General features: G+C 67.1%; 1 protein-coding gene across 6 annotated transcripts in view; it reads right to left on the bottom strand.

Moving 5' to 3' along the window:
* Positions 1–1,025: 1,025 nt before the first annotated feature.
* Positions 1,026–15,355, bottom strand: part of GIGYF1 (GRB10 interacting GYF protein 1) — a 28,375-nt gene continuing 14,045 nt past the window's right edge. For 2 of the 6 annotated variants that reach the window (XM_084616331.1, XM_084616332.1), the window contains exons 8-27: positions 15,157–15,265; positions 15,038–15,078; positions 14,429–14,641; positions 13,701–13,921; positions 13,307–13,430; positions 13,005–13,199; positions 12,208–12,353; positions 11,678–11,837; positions 10,556–10,722; positions 9,951–10,066; positions 9,253–9,357; positions 8,909–9,009; positions 8,748–8,830; positions 8,054–8,182; positions 7,506–7,661; positions 5,910–6,061; positions 5,611–5,768; positions 5,210–5,373; positions 4,988–5,129; positions 1,026–4,504 (exon numbers count right to left, since the gene is read on the bottom strand). In XM_084616331.1, the coding sequence (XP_084472457.1) occupies positions 4,452–4,504; positions 4,988–5,129; positions 5,210–5,373; positions 5,611–5,768; positions 5,910–6,061; positions 7,506–7,661; positions 8,054–8,182; positions 8,748–8,830; positions 8,909–9,009; positions 9,253–9,357; positions 9,951–10,066; positions 10,556–10,722; positions 11,678–11,837; positions 12,208–12,353; positions 13,005–13,199; positions 13,307–13,430; positions 13,701–13,921; positions 14,429–14,641; positions 15,038–15,078; positions 15,157–15,265 (2,735 nt within the window). In that variant the 3' untranslated portion in view covers positions 1,026–4,451. The remainder of the gene's footprint in view (positions 4,505–4,987; positions 5,130–5,209; positions 5,374–5,610; positions 5,769–5,909; positions 6,062–7,505; positions 7,662–8,053; positions 8,183–8,747; positions 8,831–8,908; positions 9,010–9,252; positions 9,358–9,950; positions 10,067–10,555; positions 10,723–11,677; positions 11,838–12,207; positions 12,354–13,004; positions 13,200–13,306; positions 13,431–13,700; positions 13,922–14,428; positions 14,642–15,037; positions 15,079–15,156; positions 15,266–15,355) is intronic. The other 4 variants (XR_014709810.1, XR_014709811.1, XM_084616333.1 and 1 more) reach the window with 4 other exon arrangements.

Raw genomic sequence — 15,355 nt, 5'->3', positions numbered from 1 at the left:
TTCCCTGTTCTTTAGGGGGAGGTCCCTGCTCCTGCCCCAGAGATCATTATATTATGGGGTGGGGTTGCCAGGTGTCCAGTCCGCTGCAGTAACTGGCCTCTGCCATTGGGGGGGGGGGGGCACGAGCAGAGTGGCTGCCCCCCAGCAACTCGCATTAAGGGGGAGGGAATCACCAGCCCAGCCGCTTGGTGCTGCGGAAAGAACCCAGGAGTCCGGGTCCCTGGAGCCTGGTGTCCTTGCCCAGCTGGGGGCGGGGGAGACCCCAGGCGTATGGCTGTGTGGGGGCAGGGAATGAACCCAGGAGTCCGGGTCCCTGGAGCCTGGTGTCCTTGCCCAGCTGGGGGCGGGGGAGACCCCAGGCGTATGGCTGTGTGGGGGCAGGGAATGAACCCAGGCATCCTGATTTCAGCCCCTCCCCCTCCCCCGCTGGCAAGCACATTCAGGGATGGGCCAGTGGCTACCCTGTGCCCCCCAAGTCCTTGGGGTGGGGGGTTTACACCGCACTACCCCTGCCTGCCAGAGACCAGTGGAAATCTGTACCCAGTTTGTCACTGAGAGCATGGGGGGGGGGGAGAGAACCCCGGAGTCCTGGGTGTCAGCCCCCTCTGGAGAGGGGCTAGGAAAAGCCCCCCATCCTCCTACTAATACTTAGCAAGGGAGGCAGACATAGTGGCAGCCACTCTAGCACCTGGGGAAACTGAGGCAGGCCCCGCCTTTCCTGCTGTGGGCTGTGGACCTCGCTCCCTTAAATACCAGCACGGTTGGGGTGGTGTAAACAGATTTCAGAGATGCTCATGCCACCATCGGGGCAGGGCCAGGGCCAGACAGCCCCCCACTTCAGGGGGGTCCCCTTCAAGGCACCGGTGCATATGCAGCCCTTGCCTCCATCCCCTGGGCACTGGTTTTTGCTGGCAAAGGTTTCCCCCCCGCCTTTCTAGGGGGGGGGTTAAACACCCCTCCAAGTTTCTGTACCCCCCCAAACCGGGGGTGGAGACGGCAGAAGAAAGAGACCGGCTCTCGTGGGCGGGGGCGGGGAATATCTACAAACTTTAATTCCACGCGGGCGAGACACACACACAAGAACCAGGGGGTTCCTCCCCCTGGCTTGACCCCGCCGGGCGGCTTGAGAAATCCCCGGGGGGGGTCCCCGCGAGTCCGGCGGGCGGATGCGCATTGGCACGGCTCGCCGCCCGGCCCCCCCCCACAGCGGGTGGAAAGCGACCGAGTTCAGTTCGTTATTGCTAGATAGAAAACCCACGTCCGGCCCGGCCCGGCCCGGGGGCTGGCCACCGGGCTAATACTGCCCCGGCCTCAGTTTCCCTTTTCTTCGGAAAAAAACCCAAACACCCAATGTGGAGATAAGGCAAATTTTGCAGGAACCCGTGCGGCCGGGGAAACGCCCCCGCGGTGGATAGAAAACGTCCTGCCGGCGGCCGGTCTCCACCGTGGGGCCAGAGGAGATGGTTCGGCTCAACCCCTGTAGAGTCAGATTGCTCGGGGGTTGGGGGGGTGTAAATGCCCCCCCACCCTGCTGGATAGCCGGGGGAGAAGCGAACCGAGGAGACAGCCCTTAGCTGGAAAGGTCCGAGAGCGACAAATCACCGAATACATTCTTGTGGCAAATTCAAACACGACTGGGGGCGCGGTGAGAGCTGGTCGCCCCCCACCTGAGCCCAGTCCAGGGGGGCGGCCCAGGACTGAGGTTAGCCGGAGATCCCAGGGCGTCAGATTGTCCCCTGCTGCCCCATGTGTCCCAAGGGGTGCTCCCAGCCGGATCCGGGACACCATCAGCTCATTGGTTCCCCCCGGGACCCTCGCTGGCCCGAGGTGCGGGACCCTCGCCCACAGGTGGAGATTCAGTCGCCCCCCCGGCACCGCGGGGGCTCTGTGACACAGCAAACAGGGGTGGGGGGTAAATCCTTTGCCGGCCTATTGCACGCTGACCGCGCGGAGGCCACTACAGGCCAATACTGACTGAAGGGGGCAAAGGGGGTGAAAAACCAGATCAGGTCACATCCAAATCTTGTGTCCTTTGATCCATTGACCGAGCGAAGGAGAGGTGGGGGAAGGAGGCAGGGTAACCCCCTATTCCCGCTAACACAGTAACCATGGAACCTCACAGTATTTGCTGTAGGGCCTACCAAAACCAAGGAGGTCCCAGACCAAAAAGAAAAAAGAAACCAACCTCAACTTTCGACATACATCTCAAAAATAAAAAAAAACAAAAAAACAAGTGTCTTTGCCATTTGGTCGATTGAAAAATTCATAAACCACAAACGTTAAAAAACAAACGGAAACCCAATGGGCTGGGGGGGGGGTAACCCCAAAAGCTGCACTGGTTTGAAAAAACAAAACAAAACACAACACCAACAATCCAGAGGCGGGGGGAGGAAGAACACCCGTCAGAAACTGTAAGTCTGGCCGTTCGGCGGGACGTCTTCCACGCGGGGTTCCTGGCTCGCCGCAAACGGGGAAAAGCTTCATGGCGTCTCGCGCGAAGGCTGGGAGAACGTCCCTCCTCCCGCACACTGATTTCCAACGGGATGACTTGTGAGGGGTGGGGGGGGAAGGGGGAATAAAATAAAAACGTCTCCTCCTCGGGAAGATTTCGACGACTCGGAAAGGTACCCTGTGTAGTGGCAACCGTCCCGTGAGACACGAGGCCCCAGAGACGGGCTGTAAACAAAGAAACAACAGATCCATACGCGCAATTAAAAAAAAAAAAAATATTCAAGCCCAAATAAAAAACGAGAAAACAAACGAACCAACGGTTTCTCCCTCCCCACCAAAATCTGTACAGCTGCATTATTGAGAGAGAAATGTCTCACCTCTCCGGGTGGGGATCGGTCACAGAAAACCCAACTGTGTCTCCGTTTTTAAAAAATCTCTCTCTCTCTACCTCGAGAGAGCGTGACCGGAGCTTTATTTACTTGGGTCTAAGCCGCAGCCCCAGCCGGGTGCTGGGAGGGGCTGGCGGATTTCGGCTTTCCAATTCTTGTCCAAAGATACATTCATCAATGAGTGTGGGGCGGGGTCAAGCCCCCCCAGCCGCCGCACGCACAAAAATGCTCCTCCATCAAAAAAAAAAACAAAAAAAACAAAAAGAGAACCAAACCAACCAACAAACCCCCGCCCCAACCAAGGGCCGTTGGGTTGGGGGCGCACATCTAACGGGGCGCGGGAAAGGCTAAATAAACGAGATGCCCAGAGAGCTTAATAAAAGAAAGGGGCCTCGCAACCCCCCCAAAAAACGATGGGCAGAAGAAATCATCTTCCTATCAGCTGGGCAGCGTAATGCCCAGCGGGGCAGAGAGGAGGCTGGCTTCACGGGGCGGAGCTTGTGGGGAAAAATCCAGCTGGGGAGGCGGAGCTTGTAGAAGAAATCCAGCCGGGGAGGCGGAGCTTGATGCAGGGAGCTTGCAGGGCCTGGAAGCTTGCAGGAAGCGAGGTGAGGCGTCCGGGCGGCCCGTAACGGGGGAGCTCCGAGGCGTCCGGGCGGCCCGTAACGGGGGAGCTCCGAGGCGTCCGGGCGGCCCGTAACGGGGGACAGGAACTGGCAGGAAGCCAGGAGAGCTTTGCCGGTTAGAAGCTCGCCCTGAGCCAGGTGAGTAGCGGGAGCTCGCGGGAAGAGCACCCGGCTCCAGGGACCGGAGTCGGCTGCCGTCATTAGCGTTGCCGTTCTGCCCCACTCCTCCCGGGCACCACGAGGGAACCAACGGGAGGGGCAAGTCGGTTGTTTCACGGTTGTGCAACTTTCAAAAAAAGAAACAAACAAAAAAAACCGCAAGGTCTCTTCCAAAAAGAGAAAAACGAACATGGCGAGAGCAAACCTCCCGTGTCAAGCTGTGTATATAGCGATATTTACATCCGGCCCCGCAGCGCGAGACACCAGGCCAGCTCGCGACAAGCGGGCCGGGCAGTAAGTGCATTTCTTCAAGTTTTCTATTTTTGTGGGTTTTTTTGTTTTGTGTTTTTTTTAAATGAAATCTTCTCTTTTCCCCTTCTCGAATTTTCACGTCTCTCCTCGTCCTGTGTGAAAATAACAGTGTTTCCTAGAGCGATTTTTGTTTTGTTTTTAAAGTTTCTTTATAAAAATTTCCTCCAGAATCAACAAAAAAATCCATTTTTTCCTTTTTTTTTTTTTTTTTTATCAGTTCTTTGTAAAAAGTCTCGATAAAGTGCATCAGCGGGTTGCATTTTAAGGTGCTTCGTGTGTTGGAGAAAGAAGTGCTCACACATACTCCTCGTCCGAAGGCGGGTCGCCGGCGCCCCCTGATCCGAGCGCGCGCGCCGCCCCGCCCCCCCCGCCAGCCCCAGTGCCCCCCGCTCGCCAGGGGGCGGGGCGGAGGAAAGGGGAGGGCGCAGCACGGCCGCCTCGTCCTTTCGCAGTGCACATTCAGGTAAGACTGAATCGGTTAAGAAGGCAGCAGAGTTCCTATTGCTACGAGACCTCAGTAGTCGTCAATGCTTTCCACCTCGCCTGACGGGCCGTGCAGCGAATAGCCTGGGGGCAGAGCGGGGCACGAAGGGTTAATCGGCTGCGCAGCCCCCCCCCGGCTCTCACCCACCAGGCCCCCGCCCCTCCCAGAGCCGGGGAGAGAACCCAGGAGTCCTGGCTCCCCCTGCTCTCACCCACCAGCCCCCACCCCCCTTCCCAAGCCAGGGAGAGAACCCAGGAGTCCTGGCTCCCAGCCCCCCCCCCGCTCTCACCCACCAGCCCCCACTCCCCTCCCAGAGCCGGGGAGAGAACCCAGGCGTCCGGGCTCCCCCTGCTCTCACCCACCAGGCCCCCGCCCCTCCCAGAGCCGGGGAGAGAACATAGGAGTCCTGGCTCCCCCTGCTCTCACCCACCAGCCCCCACCCCCCTTCCCAAGCCAGGGAGAGAACCCAGGAGTCCTGGCTCCCAGCCCCTCCTGCTCTCACCCACCAGCCCCCACCCCCCTTCCCAAGCCAGGGAGAGAACCCAGGCGTCCAGGCCCCACCCTACCCAGGATGCTGGGGTCAGCGTGCAGCATGACCGGTCTCCTCTTGATCTTCACCGGCTGGCTGCCCTCGAAGGGCGGCTGTTTGGTGCCGTGGTTGGCCGGGAACGGGGAGGGCAGGTTGCTGGAGCTGAGCCAGGAGGCTTCCTGGTGGGAAGGGGGGAGGGATTAGTGCGGCGCCCCATCCCTTGCCCCTCCCCCCCTGGCAAGGGGAGAGCGCCCCCTACCTGCTGCTGCTGGCGTTGCTGGCTGGCTTTCTGCTTGGCGCGGCGCTCCAGGAACTGCTTGGCAAACTCTTTGGCTTCCGGGGTGTCGCCCAGGTAGGAGCGGATGAAGTCGTGCACGTCGTAGGGGGACTCCACCTCCTTCAGGAACGCCACCACCGTGGGGACTGCAGGGGGGGGGAAGGTGGGGGGGGGTCAAAGAGAGCCAGCCCCCGTCGCCCCCCCCCCCAAGCACCCACCCACGAGGCCGAGGAGAGGCCTGCGAGCTGCGGAAAACAGGCAGGGAGTGGGGAAACTGAGGCAGAAGGCGGGGAAACTGAGGCAGAAGGCGGGGAAACTGAGGCAGAAGGCTCCCAGCACCCCCCAGGGGCACAAGGAAGCCAGGCGTCCGGGTGCCGGCGTACCGTCGAGGTTGCTGCAGCTGTTCAGGACATGCAGCATCTGCTCGCACCACTGCGTGAAGCCGTCCTGGGGCTTGTGGATCCCCTGCAGCAGCTTCAGCAGCTTCTCCTCCTCGTCCGTCTTCTTCCGGCTCTGCCGGCCCGGCCCCCCGTAGCTGTCCCTGTGGGGGGGAGGGGTGTCAGAGAGAGCCACAGGCCCATCCCTGTGCCCCTCCTGCCCGCCCCGCAGCCCAGTCCCCCCCCGGCGGTGCCCCTCACTCCCGACCCACAGCCCCTGCCCCGCCCCCAGCCCATGGGCTCACCCGAGGGAGGGGCTGCTGCGGCTGCTCTTCAGGCCCAGGCTCCTCACATTCTTGACGCCCTCGTCCCACGGGCTGCTCTTCTCATGGCTGCTCCACAGCTGGCTGGAGTCGGCGCCCCACTGCGAGGGGCTGTTCATGCCGAGCCCCCCGTGCTGGGAAGGGAAAGCCAGGTCACCGCAACCGGGGCTGGGACGCGCCCACCTCTGGGGCGGGGCGGCAGGTGACCCGGGGACCCCTCGCCCGGCCCCGAGACGCAGCCACCTCTGGGGCAGGGCGGCTGGTTGCAGAGGGGATGGGACACTTCTCCTGGGTGGGGCAGGGCGGCGCCAAGCCTGGCTTGGGGCAGGACATGGCCGGGGCAAGGCCAGGGCAGAGCCTGGGAGTGTGGCCTGGCTGGGGGCGGGGCCAGGGCAGAGCCTGGGGGCGGGGCCAGGGCAGAGCCTGGGGGCGGGGCCAGGGCAGAGCCTGGGGGCGGGGCCTGGCTGGGGGTGGAGCCTGGCTGGGTCACAGGGGCGGAGCCTGGCTGGGGGTGGAGCCTGGCTGGGTCACAGGGGCGGAGCCTGGCTGGGGGCGGGGCCTGGCTGGGGGCGGGGCCTGGCTGGATCACGGGGGCAGGGCCTGGCTGGATCACGGGGGCAGGGCCTGGCTGGGGGCGGAGCCTGGCTGGATCACAGGGGCGGGGCCTGGCTGGGGGCGGAGCCTGGCTGGATCACAGGGGCGGGGCCTGGCTGGATCACGGGGGCGGGGCCTGGCTGGATCACGGGGGCGGGGCCTGGCTGGGGGCGGGGCCTGGCTGGGGGCGGGGCCTGGCTGGATCACGGGGGCGGGGCCTGGCTGGATCACGGGGGCGGGGCCTGGCTGGGGGCGGGGCCTGGCTGGATCACGGGGGCGGGGCCTGGCTGGGGGCGGGGCCTGGCTGGGGGCGGGGCCTGGCTGGGGGCGGGGCCTGGCTGGATCACGGGGGCGGGGCCTGGCTGGATCACGGGGGCGGGGCCTGGCTGGGGGCGGGGCCTGGCTGGATCACGGGGGCGGGGCCTGGCTGGGGGCGGGGCCTGGCTGGGGGCGGGGCCTGGCTGGATCACGGGGGCGGGGCCTGGCTGGATCACGGGGGCGGGGCCTGGCTGGATCACGGGGGCGGGGCCTGGCTGGATCACGGGGGCGGGGCCTGGCTGGATCACGGGGGCGGGGCCTGGCTGGATCACGGGGGCGGGGCCTGGCTGGATCACGGGGGCGGGGCCTGGCTGGATCACGGGGGCGGGGCCTGGCTGGGGGCGGGGCCTGGCTGGATCACGGGGGCGGGGCCTGGCTGGGGGTGGAGCCTGGCTGGATCACGGGGGCGGGGCCTGGCTGGATCACGGGGGCGGGGCCTGGCTGGGGGTGGGGCCTGGCTGGATCACGGGGGCGGGGCCTGGCTGGATCACGGGGGCGGGGCCTGGCTGGGGGCGGGGCCTGGCTGGGGGCGGGGCCTGGCTGGGGGCGGGGCCTGGCTGGATCACAGGGGCGGAGCCTGGCTGGGGGCGGAGCCTGGCTGGGGGCGGAGCCTGGCTGGGGGCGGGGCCTGGCTGGATCGCGGGGGCGGGGCCTGGGGCCACTCACCGCTCTCTGCTGCGCCCGCTGCTGCTTCTGCAGCTGCCGCTCGCTCTCCTGCAGCTCCAGCAGGGCCTTCATGCCCCCGGGGGGCTTGGCCAGGCCCCCCCAGGGCGCCACGCCCTGCGCTTGCAGCAGCTTCAGCACCAGCTCCTGCTGCCGGCACTGCGGGGAGCAGGGGCGTTACCGGGGACGGCCCAGAGCCCCCCAGCCCAGAGCGGCGCTTCGTGACCCACGGCCGCCCCCAGGAGAACAAAGTGGGGATCTGGGGACCCTGGGGGGGAGGGGGCAATGGCCCCCCTCAGACACCCGGGGTCTCTGCCTTTCATGGGAGCCCCACAACCCCTCTGGGGAGCAGATCAGGGCCCCTAAAACACAAGGGTAAACTGAGGCCCGAAGGCGTGCTAAAGGAGAAAGAACCCAGGAGTCCAGGCTCCAAGCCCCCCGCCCCGCTCTGACCCACCAGGCCCCATTCCCCTGTCAGAGCCGGGGAGAGAACCCAGGAGTCCTGCCCCAGAGCTGGGGAGAGGGTCCGTGGGGGTCAGGGGGGCCTTGACCTGTTTGCGCCGATACAGCTCCTCCTCCTCGCGCCGCTTCTGCTCCTCCTGGCGCCGCTTCTCTTCGCGCCGCTTGCGTTCCTCCTCCTCCCGCTTAGCCCTGAGCTCCGCATCGCGCCGCTCCTGGAGCTGCGGCACCCGGGGGCAGGGCGGGTCAGGGGGCCCCGGCTGGCAGAGCCCCCCACGCCACCCACCCAGCTGCCAGGGACTCGGGCAGCGCTGAGATCCCACGTAGCCCCGCTGCCGAACGGCAGCCAACTCCGCTGCTGTAACCCCTCCCAGAGCCGGGGCGAGAACCCAGGAGTCCTGGCTCCCAGCCCCCCCTGCTCTAAGCCCCCAGCCCCCCCTCCCCTCCCAGAGCCGGGGCGAGAACCCAGGAGTCCTGGCTCCCAGCCCCCCCTGCTCTAACGCCCCAGCCGCCGCTCCCCTCCCAGAGCCGGGGCGAGAACCCAGGAGTCCTGGCTCCCAGGCCCCCCTGCTCTAAGCCCCCAGCCCCCCCTCCCCTCCCAGAGCCGGGGCGAGAACCCAGGAGTCCTGGCTCCCAGCCCCCCCTGCTCTAACGCCCCAGCCGCCACTCCCCTCCCAGAGCCGGGGCGAGAACCCAGGAGTCCTGGCTCCCAGGCCCCCCTGCTCTAACCCCCCAGCCCCCACTCCCCTCCCAGAGAACCCAGGCGTCCTGGGGCCCGGCACTTACTTTCTGTTGCAGTTGCAGTTGTTCTAGGATTGGACCCTGAGTTGAAGAAGTAATTGGTATATCCCATAGACTGGCCTCACCGCCTGCGGGAGAGACGGGAGCGTCAGGCCCTGCGTGGCGCCCCCCGCTGGAGCCCCCCGGAGCTGCGCCGCCCCCCTTACCTGCGGGCTGTGAGGCTGAGGTATGCGTGTCCCACAGGGACCCTGTGTCTGGCACGGACATGGATCGGTTCATCGCCGGGATCAGGTTCTGCTCCCCAGCTCTGCAAGGCAAGGGGGGCCCCTGCTCAGCGCTGAGCTCGCCCCCCCACAGTGCCCCCGGGAGGAGAGAGAGCCTCCGCCACCCCCAGGGCCTCTCCTGTGGGGTAAGGCAGCTACTAGCCAGGGAGAACCCAGGAGTCCTGGCCAGTCAGACAATGTGCAAGTCCCCCTCTCCACCCCCCAGATGGCAGCAGGAGAGTGGGAGTCAGAGTGCGGGGAAGTGGGGGGCCAGGGGGGTCACTCACCGGGGTTTCAGAGCCTGCAGCTGCTGCAGGAAAGCCGTGAGCTGCTGCTGGGTCAGGTCCCCGGCCGCCAGCTTCTGCTGCAGCGCGCACTGGGCAAACTGCGGCCTGCGGGACGAGAGCGGCCGGGGAGTCATGGCCGGCCCCCGCCAGGGCCCCTCAGTCCCGGCCCCGGGCCCAGGCCGCGGCAGGAGGGGACGGACGGGGGGACCGGCCCCGGGCTCCGCGCCCGGCCCGCGGCAGGAGGGGACGGACGGGGGGACCGGCCCCGGGCCCCGCCCGCGGCAGGAGGGGACGGGGAATGGTGACGGGGACCGGCCCCGCGCCCCGCCCGCGGCAGGAGGGGACGGACGGGGGGACCGGCCCCGCGCCCCGCCCGCGGCAGGAGGGGACGGGGAATGGTGACGGGGACCGGCCCCGCGCCCCGCCCGCGGCAGGAGGGGACGGGGAATGGTGACGGGGACCGGCCCCGCGCCCCGCCCGCGGCAGGAGGGGACGGGGAATGGTGACGGGGACCGCTCCGCGCCCCGCCCGCGGCAGGAGGGGACGGGGAATGGTGACGGGGACCGCTCCGCGCCCCGCCCGCGGCAGGAGGGGACGGGGAATGGTGACGGGGACCGCTCCGCGCCCCGCCCGCGGCAGGAGGGGACGGACGGGGGGACCGCCCCGCGCCCAGCCCCTCCGAGGCGCCGGGACCGTACCTGTCTGGCAGGTACCTGTTGACGAGCTGCAGGAACTGCTGATGCTGAAGCTGGTGGTAGAGGGCGGCCGCGGCCAGCTCCTGCTGCTTCTTCAGCCGCTCCTGGTCCAAGTTCCCCTGGGGGCAAGCGGCAGAGACAGGCTGTGGGGCCAGTTTCAGACCCGGATGCGGGGTGGGGGGGCTCTGATCTCAGGGGCCTGTGACTCCGGGACATCTCGCTTCAACCTCCGGCCATTGGACGCTAACTAAGGATTGTGGGGGGCAAAATAAAGAGCTGGGGGGCCCCCCAAAAGGTAGATGGGGGGCCGAAGGAGACACCCTGCCACCCTTGGCTGCGGAGAGGAGCTGGGTATGTTTCGGTTTACACGACACCAGTCGCTCCCCATCTCCCTGGCCTTGCAGGACGAACCAATTCGGGTCCCCCCCGGGGCTGGGCCGAACAGGATCTCCCCGCCTGGCCTGGGGGCGGCTCTGGGATTCAGGGTGGGCGGCTGCCGAGAGCGGCAGGCTGGGCTTTCAGGGAGCTGGGGGGTCCCCCCAGGCGAGCCTGGCCCCGGGCTGGTTCGGGGACAGGGGGCGGACCCCGTCCTGGGGGGCTCGGCTCACCAGCAGCGGGGGCGGCGACGGGCCCGGAGCGAAAGGCACTCTTCCCCACATCTTGATCACCTCGCCCAGCGGCTGGAAGCCCTCGTCACAGCCTCGCTTCACCAGCAGCGACATGGTGAAATAGCCGGCCTGGAACCACTCCGCCATCTCCTGCGTGGTGAAGGGCCCTGCGGGGAGCGGAGAAACAAGGATGCTTATGCAAGGACCCCTCGCCTGGCGCAGAGATGCAGCCACCTCTGGGGCGGGGCAGCTGGTGACCCGGGGACCATCGCCCGGCGCTGAGATGCGGCCACCTCCGGGGCGGGGCGGCGGGTGACACAGGGACCCCTCGCCTGGCGCCGAGATGCGGCCACCTCTGGGGCGGGGCAGCTGGTGACCTGGGGACCCCTCGCCCGGCGCCGAGATGCGGCCACCTCCGGGGCGGGGCGGCTGGTGAGACAGGGACCCCTCGCCTGGCGCCGAGATGCGGCCACCTCTGGGGCGGGGCAGCTGGTGACCCGGGGACCATCGCCCGGCGCTGAGATGCAGCCACCTCCGGGGCAGGGCGGCGGGTGACACAGGGACCCCTCGCCTGGCGCCGAGATGCGGCCACCTCTGGGGCGGGGCAGCTGGTGACCTGGGGACCCCTCGCCCGGCGCCGAGATGCGGCCACCTCCGGGGCAGGGCAGCAGGTGACATGGGGACCCCTCGCCCGGCGCCGAGATGCGGCCACCTCCGGGGCGGGGCGGCGGGTGACACAGGGACCCCTCGCCTGGCACCGAGATGCGGCTACCTCTGGGGCGGGGCAGCTGGTGACCCGGGGACCGTCGCCCAGCGCCAAGATGCGGCCACCTCCGGGGCAGGGCAGCAGGTGACATGGGGACCCCTCGCCCGGCGCCGAGATGCGGCCACCTCCGGGGCAGGGCAGCAGGTGACATGGGGACCCCTCGCCCGGCGCCGAGATGCAGCCATCTCTGGGGCGGGGCAGCTGGTTAACAGCAGCACTGCCAGGGGGCAGACAGGGAGTTCCTGGCCGGGAATCAGCTGCCCCGCTGCCGTATGGAATCGAGAAGGGGCAGGGGGCATCTTGCAGCTCCGGGGACAGGAACCCCAGAGGAACTCCCTGCTGTGACCCCCCCACACCTTGGATCTCCCCCTGGGGGTCCTTGTAGAACCACTTCATGGCGGCCTCGTGGGAGAGGGGCAGGGCGGCAGCCGTGTTGCGAGGCTCCTGGATGGCCTGGGTGAAGCGCTCCTCGTCCATGGAGCTTTCCTGGAGCGCGGCAACCATCTTCTCGGCTTCCTGGGGTGGGGACTGAGGTGAGACCAGGCCCTGGCCACCCCCAAACCCGGGGGCACAGCAGGGCAGCGGGGAGGGCAGATTGGAAGCAGCACAGACATCACCTTGAGCTGGGGGCAGGAGGGTTCCTCTCTCTTCCCCACAGCACAGACCAGGAGTGTGGGGGGGGGGGGGGGGAGGAGAGAGAACCCAGGAGTCCTGGCTGCCAGCCCCCCCGCTCTAACCCACCAGCCCCTGCTCCCCTCCCAGAGTCGGGGGGAGAACCCAGGATTCCTGGCTCCCAGCCCCCCCTCCCTCTGCTCTAACCCACCAGTCCCCTGCTCCCCTCCCAGAGCCGGGGAGAGAACCCAGGTGTCCGGGCTCCCCCACTCACCTGCTGAAGATGTTTCATCCCATCTTCGTCCTCGGTGTCCCCGATGGAGAACTCAGTAGCAGCATTGGGGGTGGAGGAAGGGGAGGGGAGGGTGGAGACCGCGCCCGGGCTGAGCTGAGACGGGAGGCCCAGGACGCCTGGGTCCCCTGGGGAAGGAGGGAGGGAAGGGGTCACTACATGGATCCATTACCTCTTCCCCCACCCCCCCTTCCATAATGCCACCCCCTGTTTTTAGAGGGGTCCTAAGATAGGCCACGACCCCAGCCTTGGTAGCCTTCATGATGGCTCTGGGAGCTGTCATTTCAGGCTCGCCACAGACAGGCAGTCGGACAGTCTCTGCTAAAATCAGCAGGACTGAGATGAGACGTTAGTAGGTTTCAGAGTGAACACCCTTCATTAAGACGCATAGGAAGCTATTGTTTCAGGCTCTCAGCAGGCTCAGGCAGCGTTCAGCTCTCGAGAAGCATTGCAAGGGGGTGTTAAGGTAGGTGGATGGTTTCCACTGAGGTTAGCAGGAGAGGCCTGGACCATCAGTAGGTTCCAGAGTGAACATCCCATTGAGTGGGGCCGGGATCTTTTCTGCCAGGCTCTCAGCAGACTCCAGCAGCGCCCACTTCCAAAGGGGACAATGAAGACACTAGCTGTGAAAATGTCTTGGCCCTCAAGGAAGAAATGCATTCTGGGATGGGGGAGAAACCACCACCAGCCCACGCCTGTGGGGGCAGGATCGTACCAAGTCTAATAGGCTCAGGCCACCAGTGGGGGAACCCACCCTCATCTCCCCGCCCACTTGGTACCTTCCGCAGCAGGCTTCGGCTCCTTGTCGCAGGTGCCAAGGGGCGCGGCGGGGTCCGAGCCCCCCAGCAGGGTGCTCTCACATTCACTAGTGGCAGTGGCAACAGTAGCAGCAAAGGGGGGGCCCGACAGCCAGGGGGCGCCGGGCGGGGAACATCGCTTCTCCTCCGGGGCCGTCGAGGGATCCTTCCGGGCCTCTGGAGAGACAGAAAGAGAGAACGGGTTACCACCTGGGGGGCTGCCCCGAACCTCCCGACCCCCTCACAGCCAGGTGGAGTGGGGTCCCCCCACGAGCCCCCCTTACCTTTCTCAGGGGCCTCCTTCGAGCCAGGCTCCACGTCCTCCTTCCCCTCCAACCTCTCCTCATCTTCCTGCAACGGATGGAAGTCGAACACCTGCTCCTCAGGGATTGGCTCCTTGGGGCTCTTCTGTCAGAGAGGAGGAGGGGCTCAGGGGTCAGAGGTCAAGCCAGGACCCCCAAGCACATAGCAGTGGGGAAGCATCCCACCCCAAATCATGTCAATCTGATCACCGTTCTGCCCACTCCCCAGCCCAACCGACAGCAGGAGCTACCCCAAAGGACAGGGCTCAGGGGCAGGACTCCTGGGTTCTCTCCCTGGCTCTGGGAGGGGAAGGGGGGCTGGTGGGTTAGAGCAGTGGGGCTGGGAGCCAGGACTCCTGGGTCCCCCCCCCAGTACCTTGAGGGGCATGAAGGCGCCGGAGGAGTCGAAGGTGCCCATCTCCTCGTCCTCGTCGTCCATGCACCACTCGGGCAGCCCGTCCTTGTCGTCCTCGAAGCTGTCGCTGCCCCGGTGCCGCCGCCCGCCCCGGTCCTCCTCCCGCTCCCGGAAGTCGAAGTCGAACTTGCGCCGCCGGCCCTCGGGGTGCTCCCGCCAGCCGGCCGAGCGGGGGGCGCCGTCTGCGGGGGGGAGGAGGGTTACTCACTCAACAGGGGGGAGCTGGGCTGCCACGAGGGGTGCTCCCAGCCCCACCCGAAACCTCAGAACAGGGACAGGACCTCCCATGCCCTGCCCCCGCCTGTCCTATGGCCCCTCCTACCACCCATCATGGGTGGGGTCCCCCACAGGCCCCGCCCCCGCCTGTCCTATGGCCCCTCCTACCACCCATCATGGGTGGGGTCCCCCACAGGCCCCGCCCCCAGCCTGTCCTATGGCCCCTCCTACCCCACCCATCATGGGTGGGGTCCCCCACAGGCCCCGCCCCCAGCCTGTCCTATGGCCTCTCCTACCCCACCCATCATGGGTGGGGTCCCCCACAGGCCCCGCCCCCAGCCTGTCCTATGGCCCCTCCTACCCCACCCATCATGGGTGGGGTCCCCCACAGGCCCCACCCCGAGCCTGCCCCACCCACAATCCCCAGAGTCATCCCCCCCCCGCCCACGGGCAGCTTCCCCAGCAGGCCTCACCTGGGCTGGCCGACCGCCAGCGCTCGCTCTCACGCCGGGCCCCGCTCAGCCGCCAGCTGCCCCCAGCAGCCGCCCCGGCGGGGGTGGGTCCGGCACCCCCCCCCGCCTCTTCCTCCTCCTCCTGCTCCTCCCGCAGCGTCCGCCAGTTGTTGCTGTCCGAGCGGGCATAGTCCTTGCGGGGGGGCAGGGCCCCCTCCTCGAAGGGAGCCCGGGCTGGGGGGGGCAGAGGGGGAGAGGCAATCAGTGGGGGGGGGGCCGAGTCACATGTGCCCCCCACATCCAACCACCAGGGGGTCAGCCCCGCCTTCAGGGCAGCTTCTAAGGAAAGGGGGAGCCTCTCCCCCCCCCAGTAGAGCACCTGGAAGAAGGGTAGCTCCCTGTGGGGGTGGGGGACAGAGCCCCCTCTTCCTCAAGGTGTCTGGGTGTTCCCAGTAGATGGCCCCCCCAATTCTCAGGTATGACTGTGGGGACCCCCTCTTCCTGTGAATATCTCTGTAGGATCCCCGACAGACAGCCCCCCCGGTCCAGTCCTCGGGTCCCCCAGGGTGTCCCCCCAGACAGACCGGGCTGTTACAGCCCCCCCCAGCCAGGCAACCAGGAACCACCTACTTCCATCCCGCCGGGTTGGCTTCTCGAACCGCCGCTCGCCCCTGCCGGAGAGAGAAGGGGAGAGGTCAGAGCCTGGCCCCCTAATCCCCACGGGCCCCCCCAGCCCGCACCGCACTCACCTGTCATCCCAGCTTTGGCTGCGGTGGATCTCCCGGGCCCCGCGCCCAAACGCCCCCTCCGGTTCCTCCGGACTTCTTTGGTAAAACCCGCTCTCGCCTCGGCCCCGGCCTGCGGGGAGAGAGCGCTGAGACCCCGGCCTGCCAACGGGGGGCTTCCCTGGGCCAGCCCTGCCCCACTCCCAGGGTCCCGCCAGGAACA

Source organism: Lepidochelys olivacea (assembly GCF_965140295.1).
Source record: "Lepidochelys olivacea isolate rLepOli2 genome assembly, chromosome: 28".
NCBI classification, from domain to species: Eukaryota; Metazoa; Chordata; order Testudines; family Cheloniidae; genus Lepidochelys; species Lepidochelys olivacea.
Note: the sequence above shows the minus strand (reverse complement) of the source record. Positions and strands in the feature narration are given on the sequence as shown.